Source organism: Poecilia latipinna, unplaced genomic scaffold, assembly GCF_001443285.1.
Source record: "Poecilia latipinna isolate Pla-1442-1.1 unplaced genomic scaffold, P_latipinna-1.0 Scaffold2092, whole genome shotgun sequence".
NCBI lineage: Eukaryota > Metazoa > Chordata > Actinopteri > Cyprinodontiformes > Poeciliidae > Poecilia > Poecilia latipinna.
The window spans coordinates 44,692-55,599 of NW_015114708.1; the positions used below are offsets into that span (position 1 = coordinate 44,692).

The window sequence follows — 10,908 nt, forward strand, 5'->3', positions numbered from 1 at the left end:
TTTTTTTTTAAGACATTGTGCAGCTGGATCCAACAGAGTTCTCACAGCATCGCACAGTTCATAAAAATTATGTTTCATTCGAAAGTATTGAATCTCTTCTGTAAAATCGCAGACTACAATTTTACCAAAATGCTGCACGCGTAGCTTGTAGTTCCAATGCCTGAATAAATGATGAGCGCTATCATCAAGGCTGAACTATGAATATATCTCATGTTACTATTTACATCAAAGTTGCCATGAGTTTTAATGTTGTGTTGCGTGAACAAACTTATTTTCATGTGATTCGAATTTAAATTCTTATTTAATGGAAGCACTGCAATTACAAAATTGTGTTTTTTCAACATGATCAGACTATAGAGAAAGATTTGCGCCTATTTTTAATGGAAACACAACTTTTGACAGATTCACAAGTACATAAACATAAGTTTCATCCATTGTTTATGTCTTAATTCACCACATGTTGCTTCTTCTGGTGTAGAAATATGATGCATGTCTCACATCACATAACGTAAAAGTTGAATAAAGTCTGATATTCAGACTGCTGATGCGTTGAAAACAATTGGATATGTTTTAGCTCCACATATGGGAGTGGCACAGATTGGATTTTTTTGAGGGAATTGGTCCATTCAGACTGCAGTGAAAAAGACAGATATGGGTCACACATGGGCAATCATGTCACGCATTTGCCTGCTGTGTGAACGTAGCCAATTTGTCAAAGACTGCAAGGTTAGACTTTGCAGCTGGCTACCTGATTTGACTGGTGAATGCCTACCAAGTATGAATGAGTCATTGGCCAGCACAAACAGAGCTCAGAGCCAATACATCTTTACTTGGCAGCTAATGCAGTCCAGATAAACACTGACATCGCTACAAAAAGCAATTTACAGCAGAGGTACATGAATGACTGCGGCTCCAGTTCCTCTCTCCAGTTCCTTTCATCATATCACTGATGTTATGATGAAAATGTGTCAAATAGAGGACGACATGATAGTTAGATGGGGCAAGCTCTTAATCACATTGGCGGTTTTAGTTAATGGAGACAGCAGCACATTTATCTGGTGAATAAGTAAGCGTCTTGCTTACCAGCTGATTACCCTGGGGTCCCCAAGAAGCATACTGCAACTCTGTCGTCTCCCTCTCAGGAGGGCTAAGCTCCAGCAGATCCCTGGAACACACATAAAGGAAACCTGACATAACCAACTGTCTTTAGGGACAGCTGTCCTGCTTGAAGCCCTCTGAACTCCGTCCATGCCCTGCCCTTGAGAAAGCAGCAGTACTGACAGGACAAAAGAACGAGATGCAGAGAGGGAAAATGAAACTGAGAGTGGGGTTGTCTCATGCAGGACTGGGAGCATTTCTCTTTTTTTCATATTTACATTCTTCTCAGGCTGGCAAACATCTTCCAAGGCATACTCAGGCACTGACTTTTCTTCTTAAAATCCTTGACGTCTCTCTGACGTTTGCGGCATCACCCAAAGCCACATCATAAAAGTTCTTCCACTCATAATGCTTAAAACAAATCTCAGGCAGCGACATCAAAGGTACAATACTGCACAAACCGTACAATATGTTTGTTGATGGAACCTGGAAAGCACACTAACAGACAAATGCATGACTCAATGAGACGCACTTCGAGGGGGACATTTTTTTTTTTCCAAATCAAACTACAGATCTGCTTGCTTTGTTAATGCTCATGCCCCGTGCATCCCATGCATTTTGGCATTCACAGTTCCACCTACCCATTAGCCACACTGTAGATGGCATAGGAGGCTGTGAAGGACTGAGAAAACACCTGAAAGAGGTAGAGGATGTCATGCACAGAGGTGTGTTGCACACAGGTGAAAACACACATTTTAGATCACATGCTCCTTGCACACCAACATGAAGGGCTTGGCATTCTTACAATCTTCTAAATTTATTGCAAAGCAAGCTAGCTCTAACCTGCTAACTAAAATGTTAGTTGTGCTAAACCTAAAGCACTAAACATAAGTTCCACTAATGCTAAAGAGCTACACAAACATAGTAATTAGGGGAGGCTAATGTTAAAGTGCTAATCAAATATATAAGACCTGCTAATGGTAAAACGCTACACCAACATAGTAATTAGTGGAAGCTAATGCTACAGGCTTAATTTCAACCTTGTTTACACCCACCATGTGTCAAGACTCAACATGTTAGATATTTTTCTTTAGGCTGTAGCTTATTTGTTTGTTTTTTGTATCCTTGTCACTTTCTCAAAATTTCTTTTTTAAAGAAAAGGAGAATGTGAGGAGAGGAAATAGAACTATTACGTAAACAGACTTCAAAATAAGAGCATAAATAGAGCAAACCGTTTGAGGGATTCTGAAGAATCGATAATAAAAATTCCAACACAAATGTTGAACTTCATTCATCTGAAAGTTTACTAAACTAAAAATCAGTGCTGTAGAATTTAAGTGAAAAAATTTATTTAGGTGAAGCTAAGTGAGCTTAAACATTTTGAAACTTAAAAACGCTACAGAGCTAAGTGGAAAAATTAGCTCTGCTGTTAGCACATTAGACAATTAGCGTATAGGTTTTCCCAACATTGAATGGTTCACAATCCAAATGCCCTCAAAAGTAGAGATGCACTGAGTGACTGATATTGTTTATTTGTGCAAATCACAACACTCTTCAGTGTGGAAGTTGTTACTGTGGAAAGAAGAATCAAAGTTAGTGATTTTCTGTCACTGGGTGAAACTAGCTACTCTGAATTTGTTCATTCAGGCTGGAATCAACAGAGACAGTGTTTGGTGGATTCTGATTTCATACTTTTCTACTCTGAGTTGCTTGAAGCAGAAAACATCAATTATCAGTAACCTTGTCCGGGATGTTTTGTGAAGTTGGTGAACAACAGATAAGAGGAAGGCTTTCATTTTGAAGGATTTAACCTTGGTTTGAAATGTTGGCAGCATTTTAAAAAACAAATTAGATCTGATAAACTCCATCAACCAAGAAGATGATTTGTTCCGGCACACTGATCGCTGCTTTATCAGAAGCACATAACTTGGAGAACTCCTTGTAAGAACTGAAGGAGGCATTTCAGTCCGGATTTGAACGTCACTGAAACAATCACTTCTTTACGCCTAACTCACCATGAACACGCTCAAAGAAGTTACATTCACATTTCATCATTACTCTGATTGCAAGTGAATAGAAGAAATTTGCATCCTTGGGACTAAAAGATAAAAAATTAAAGGCATGACAAGAGAATAAAAAATAAAAGGGCATTCTGATTAAAGAGCATCATTATGGTCAATATTCCTCTCGTTGAATTGCATCGTGGCTGGCAGCTCTGACACAAGCATCAGTGGCTGCGAATGATTGAATTAACACGCTGAAGGAGACCACTGTGAGACTGAATCAATGAATTTGTGCACTTGAATCTGTTATTTTTTTCTCTGCTGATCTAAAGATCGTCAAATCAACTGGAGGTGATGCATTGATTTCCACCATTTTCCTCCGTTTTTCAGTCAAAGGGGTTGAGGCGGCGGTGTTACTCGCTGGCCTCTGGGAGACCCGGCCCTTTGGAAAACCAGCCCCAACAGAAATTAAATGTCACATCCTCTATGCAGCGCACTTAGCAGTGAAATTGGATTTTCTACAACATTGTTTGTCTGTTAGAAAATGCATGGCCTCGGTGGCTAAGGCGCAGAGGTATAAAAGAAAGAAGAAATCCATTCGGAGGCGGCCTCTAAATGAGACTGAAGTTTGATTGCGGGGTAAAAGTCAAAGGATGGAGGGCAGGAGTTACTATAGGGAGGAAGGAAGCTTTCTTGCAAGATGAAAAACGGCATCATCTGGTCAAACTTGAAGAAAAAAAAGGAGAGGAAAAGTGAGACAGGAAATTAAAGGGCACACGGAAGTGCCATCAGCATTGTGTTCAATCAGCTGTTTATCATTTGCTTAGAAACCTTGAGATTCTGCTTCCAATTTACCATCAGGAGGCCTCTGGCAGTCTCCGTGTTATTGTGGCTGTATGTGTGATAAACAGAAAGGGAGAAAGAGAGCATCTGTCTTGGAGAGGCAAAGAGAATCCTAATGTGAATGCCAGGAACAAATCATAAATCCTCCACTTCGCCGTGCCCGTCAGCCCCCCGCTTTACTTCTCACATCCAGGGTGCTGCCAAAACGTAGGAGAGGGGGGCTTTGCACACATTAAACACTCTGAAGACGTCGCAGGACAATGTGACGAAGGATATGAGGAGAGATCACAATAGGCTTTGAATAAGCACAGATATCTGGAGCTATTGTACAATTCACAATGTGCAGATAATAGCTTCCTCTCTACTCTACATTGTTCTTGCCTCACAAGCATTTTCCTAAAGCAGTGCAGCCTTTAATACAACAGCAGCACCTATCACTGTTTGCTGCAGAGAGCAGACAAAAAACTCCCATCGTGTTTTATTTCTGCACAAACCTGGCAGGATGCGGTTCAGCGGTTTCGGTGCATTAAATCCTTAAAAAGTATCATCCACTAAAAAATGTCTCCCCATCATTTAGAAACACCTGCAGGGCTTTGCAGAAGTATTTACACGGCTGGATCTTTCCTACATTTTGTCAAGTCACTGGATTTTAATCTGCTGGATTTTAAATAATCAACAAACAGAAAGTGGTGCATTATTATTATTATGAGTTTAAATCCCCAGAGAGTGTTTTGCATTTCTATTTAGCCCTCTTAAGTCGAAGCCATGTTTTGCTGAAATATTAGCAACGTCTACATCAGCTTTATGCATCTTCAGCTTGAATTGTTACCCCTAAACAAAAGCCAGTGTTACTAACAGCCTTCAGAAGTCATCTAACCAGTAAACGGCATCAAATCCAGGATGAAGTTCGGTTATAAAATTCAACATCTCACATCCAATTCCAGTTCTAAGTGCTAAAAATGGGAGGATTATAGAGAATCCAGAAATGGTCAAAGTAGCACTACTTCAACATATTTTTACTGATGTAAAAGTAAAAAGTTGACATCCAAGAAATTACTCAAGTAAGAGCAAAAAAGTATTTGGTAAAACATCAAAACATCAATTATTCAATATTTTAAAAAATTATATCATCAGCTAGACCAAAATGTAAAGTTAAGTGGAAATTTTGGTATTTTAAGGACCAAAATGACAATAATTCATATAAGTAACAAAAAAGATCAGGCAAAAGAAAATTTTTCCAAATCAGTTTCTTTCAGTGAAAAACTTATAAAACTTTAACAAAAACTGGTGAATTTTTGGTTAAAACATGTTTGTTTTTCATTCAGTGGGTAGAGAAAATGTTACTCAAGTAAGAGCAGAAATACTTTGTAATAAAATTACTCAAGTAAAAGTAAAAAGAACAACATGATAAAAATACTTGTAAAAGTAATTTTTTTTAAAAGTTACTCAAGTAAATGTAACTATGTGGCACAACTACAAACCTAAGCCAAAATGTGGCTGTCCACCAGAAATCAATCTTTCTGCCTGCATGAGATACATTATTTGTGACAGAAACTAGCTCTGCACATCATCCTCAACACCTCATGTGTTTCTTCAACCGGGAACAGGAGACTGGTCAGAGTTTATGAAAACACAGAAAACTAAGCACTCCTGGACAAAAAGGCGGCAAAAGGGCCTGGGGTTTGATGTTTAAAAGGAGAAAAATACAAAACATGGAAGGATTTATATCAAACTAGTGAAATTTCAGATATCCCTCTAACTGAGAATCTTTGTCAAGGTTTGTAAATTGATTTTTATGAATGTTATTTGTCCAATCTGTCTGAGATCGAGCTACTTTGTTAAGAAAAATCGGCAGAAAATGTTGTTTCCACATAAGCAGGAGACCAGCTGGTGCTTCTATAAAATATTCACTCAGGTTAGCAAAATGCAAACAACACATTCAGATTTTATTATGTATAAGAAAAGTTTCCACCCCATTCCCACACTGCAAAAACACAAAATCTTACCAAGTATTTCTGGTCCAGTATCAAGTGCAAATATCTTAGTAGACTTAAAATGAGACAAAACTAACTTCCACGTAACTTATTAGTAAGATATAGGAGCTTTTTTAAGTAAAACATTTTTGAATATAAAAAAAAAAAAAAAAAAACTAGTTCCACTGACTGTTTTTTCACTTGTATAAAGACATTTTTCCTATTTTGGATGGAAGAAACTCCCAGTGGAACTAGTACGTTTTGCTTTAGTGACTTAAAACAAGGTTGTTTATATTATTGAAAAGTTACTTTTAAGTTAGTTTTGTCCGATGTAAAACGAATAGACAATCATTCTTGGTAAAATTCTGAGTTTTTGCAGTGCAACTGTGTGCTAAGACTGTATGTTCTGGCCTACACTTCAAAACCTACCACGCAAAACCAAAAAAATCTCACCAAGTATTTTTGGTCTATAGTTTCTAGTGCAAATATTTTGGTAAACTTGAAATAAGACAAAACTAATTTGCAAGTAACTTTTCAGCAAGATGATTCAATAATTCCTTAATATCGATAAAAAAGTGCTTGTTATATAACAAGACATTTTAACTTATAACATGAAAAAAATGTCTTCTTCCACTGGCAGATTATTTCACTTCTAACTAGAACTTTTTCATTAAGATTAAGAAACTATTTACTTAAAACAAGCTCCTATTTCTTGCTGAAAATATATTTGTAAGTTATTTTTTTCTTATTTTAAGATATTTGCACTAGAAACTGGACCGAAAGGTTCTGTGTTTTTGCAGTGCAATATGATAAACCAAAGTTTGTGGTTGTAAATGTGACAAAATGTAAATGCATCTCATGGTATGAGGTTTCTGCAGCGTCCCCCTACTGTTTCCATATCCTCTACTCCCACACAAGCACCAACTCTGAAAACAAAGTGGCCTAAATCAAACAGGCTTCGATGAGAGACATTTCCCTGCAGGTAATCTGTTTTGTCTTGCTGTTTTGTGTCAAAATCCCGAACTAGCTTCTACACATTCTCTTTTATTTTAACAAAATCTATTTATTTTCAACCCAGCAGGCGCCACCCCTGCAAACCCTCCTGAGCTTTTACGAAATCCAATGAAGCCTTTTAACTTCACACGTCCATCCCTCTTCCTCGCACTTCTTCTCCTTCTTGCATCTCTGGCCGTCTTTGATAAACATCCCAACTGATTGTAAATGGGCAGCGTGTCTAAGGGCAAGCGGACCGTATCCCATTTATCGTACTCCCGACGCCGCCCTGAATGCACCGTTTTCTGTTTTTCCTCTGCCGCGAAGAGGAGAAGCCCGCCGCTCCTCTTCTGAACGCCAGAAACGGTGCTTGGCATAAAATGCTTCAGTCAGCGTAAATCCCCCCCCAAGAGATAGAAAAAAAAAGAAAAAAAGAAAAGTGAGCGGGAGTGAGGAAAATGAAGGAGGAGAGATGGGGAGACAGCTAGAGACAGACTGGGAGAGGAAGGGAGGATTCACAAACACAAAATGCAAATAGCCCATTTTCTGAGCAAACAGAATGCTTCCAGGTTATGTGCACCCAAGCTCATAAAATAGTGTGCTCATATCCTTGAGTTTGCAGAAGAAGAAGGAAAAAAAATCCTGCTGATATTAAAGGAAATATGGTAATGACTTGCTATAAATCAGCCAAGCAGAGTCCCAAAGATCTGAGCCCGTTTCCTTTCGTAGATTTGTGAAAAACAGATTGAATGTATGCATAACCGTTCAATAATTCAGTTAGTATGGAAGCTCTGTGTTTTGTGATGAATGCAGTAACACAGCAACAGGCTCATTCATTCCCCACACACAGAGAAAATCTGATACGCAGTGATTAGTTGGGGGAAGAAAAAAAAAGGAAACCCAGAGAGATACAGGAGACTGTGAGGCAGAACAAATGAGGGCAGGAGGAATCTTCTTGCAGGTTTTTAATAAAAATGTGGGAGAAAATGCGCCGAGGACTGTCATTTCCCTCTAATTTGGATCTCCTCTACCTCTGATTACTTGCTCATAACACAGCTTGTCTTCGCTTTGAGCAAACAACTTGCAACTATGCGGGAATTTGTGAGGTGAGGAGTTACAAGTGCTGGGAAACTGAAGTAAAGATCTAGTTTTTCCTCGCCTTATCTAAAACCACCTGCGATTGTGAGGCTCTGCATGTTCTTATTAAAATTCCCCACTGAACAGGCAGGGTTATTTCATTACCGCAGCTCCAACTTTACCTCTTCTTTGATCCCCCTCTTTCACTTCTTTGCACCTCTTCTGCTAAACACTTCACAGCGATCTCTCCTTCCTCTCTCCTTCCTCTCTACCCACTGCAATGAGCCAGTTTAAATATTCAACTCCTCATATGTTATCTCAGTCATTTGGAGGGTGGGTGTTACAGACTGCTGCAGCTGCAGAAACAGAGCTCACACACACACACACACACACACACACACACACACACACACACACACACACACACACACACACACACACACACACACACACACACACACACTCCTCAACCGTGTCCTTCATGCTCTTGCAGCTTCTCTGTGTTGTTTGATAGAAATTACACGCCACCTTTGTTTAACAGCCACAAGTGGCCTGTCAAGACGTGTGGAGCTTTGTTAGTGGAGAATCACTTGTCTTTAATATCTGAGGAAGATTTATGGCTGTGGATGTGTTCTGAATGCAAAACACTCGATAATGAAGTCTAGAGTCTATCCCAGGCCACTTTGCTGGCGATATCAAACTTACCGGTCGAATGTTATACGCCAAGAGGACAAACCTCTTGTCTGCAGACACCTGGAATTTAGATGAGGTCAGGTCCTGCAAGGCAGAATTAGGAGAAAATTAGGAGAAATTGTAAAACAAGAGTTTAAAAAAGTAAAAATGTACAAGAATGACCAGTACAGACAATGAAAATAACTTTTTTTATATACCGTCACCCATCTCTGTGCAATTATGAAGTCAGATTCTGTTAAAACATTACAAGACTTAATTTAGCAGTAATCTTTATTTAGTTTAACCCTAAACTAAATAAAGTTTAGATGACACAACCAAATTGGCAGTACCGTAACTCCACCACCTTCCAGCAGTTTCTGAAAGGAGAGACATTGCGCTTTCCAGCCGATATCGGATTATTACGGTAATTTCACTCCCACCATAGCAGGGAGTCAAATTAATCTGAGGGATGCTCTTTTAATAGACGATAAATTGCAAAACTAACTGCTAAATATTGAAAGTTATAGTTGTTATGGATAAATGGGCAAATATATAATTACTTACCGGACATTTAAAGAACTTTGTACAATTAAAATAGGCAAAAATATCCAGGTGGAGCTAAAAGCTAGCTGAAAGGGTTAAACGATGTTGTCGATAATGGCTGTCCTGAAAGGGATTTCTACAATCTGTACAACAAAGATGTCATAACGGTTTATGTAGTGATGGGTAGATGAGGCGTCATGTATCGTTTCGACACAGAATCGACAAACCCGTGTCGATTCTGTGTCGATACTGTGTCACTCAATACTGACACCTGCTGGACATTAAAAATTCCTACAGCCAACGTAGTGATTTGATGACCTCCTAGTCTATACAATAAGATTTAAGTCTTTGTATTTTATTGAATATTATATATTGTATTATGTCATATCTTCAGTTAAATTTAAAATATATTTGATATACAGTCAATAAAAAATTTGAACATAAAGTGAAAATTTAAGTGAATGTGTTTGGAATGAGGATGCATGGACCGTTTCTTTTTCCATACAGATTTTTATAAAAATGAAAAAAAAAAAAGTTTTTAGAACATTTTGAAATTTAGCCTGTTACGCTTTTTTGACAAAACTTCTCCTGCTGTAGAAAAAAATGAATTAAACACTACATTTACAGCGAACCCTTGTTTTTCTTAGGGGTTGCGTTCCGAAAATAACCCCTGATAGGCGAAATCCGTGAAGTAGTTACCTTTAGTTTTTACAATTTTTATACACCATAATTAAATACTCTACATTGAAACCAAAGAACAAACGCTGTTTTCAGGTCAGCGGATGTGCGTGTTCATCAATCGGGCCTTAATGTGATCTGGAGTCATGTCATTAAAGCGTCTCCTCCAACCTGCCCTGCGAGATTCACAGCTGTATCTACGGCAGAGCGATGGATCTCATCAAGCCTCTGGCCACAGCGTTNTTCCNACTGGCATTCAAAGTTTCAGTTTCCAATCTGTATTAAATACCGTAATGTATTTAATACAGGCACTCAGGTAGAGAAGAAGCGCGGAGACTGTTTTTACCAATCATACGATCAATCAGGACACAGAACACTGTGAAAAAAAAAAACTGCACAAAAAAATCTGGGAAGCAGCGATACCGTGAAAGGTGAACCGCGTTACAGCGAGGGATCACTGTATGCGAAATAATTTATAAAAAACAACTGAGTAATTTGTAAAATGGCTGTATATCTGAGTTTATCTAGGTGTATCTGGGACTTCATTCTCATGCCTCATAATGCCTCAGCATTGAGGAGGTGGATTTATTTAAATAAGACAGTTTAGTCAAACATATGCGACACTTAACCTGCAGAAGAACATAATATGAAAATAAACTAAGAGTCAGTTTCAGCTGAATTTGGATTCAGATAGATCAAGTAGAAACTGACAAGAACCGGATGAAATAACAAAAATGAAAACAAATTTATTTTCCAATATAAGATGAAAATGGTCCCACACTACTGCGGAAACCTTTCCTTTGAAGCTGCTCCGTAGTTGACGCTGTTCCGTAAAAGATCAAGAATTCGTTTGGCAAATGCATTTGACAGATTGACAGATTCGCTTCCTTATAAACACAGTTTGGCGCTTTAATGTCATTTCAAAACAGTTCCTGTATCGGTCACGTGACTTGCTGAAACCAATACGCGCACCGACACGAGTGTTGGTCTATGTGCTTGATATATGCGCCGACGCGTCGGTGTTGCTG

The 10,908-nt window shown here is 38.6% G+C and overlaps 1 protein-coding gene across 2 annotated transcripts in view; it reads right to left on the reverse strand.

The window, feature by feature from the left end:
* The window catches only part of LOC106936183 (inactive dipeptidyl peptidase 10), a 53,914-nt gene that overhangs the window by 19,111 nt on the left and 23,895 nt on the right, over positions 1–10,908 (reverse strand). For both annotated transcript variants that reach the window (XM_015017027.1, XM_015017026.1), the window contains 3 exons: positions 8,693–8,764; positions 1,740–1,792; positions 1,084–1,165 (listed from right to left, as the gene is read on the reverse strand). In XM_015017027.1, the coding sequence (XP_014872513.1) occupies positions 1,084–1,165; positions 1,740–1,792; positions 8,693–8,764 (207 nt within the window). The remainder of the gene's footprint in view (positions 1–1,083; positions 1,166–1,739; positions 1,793–8,692; positions 8,765–10,908) is intronic.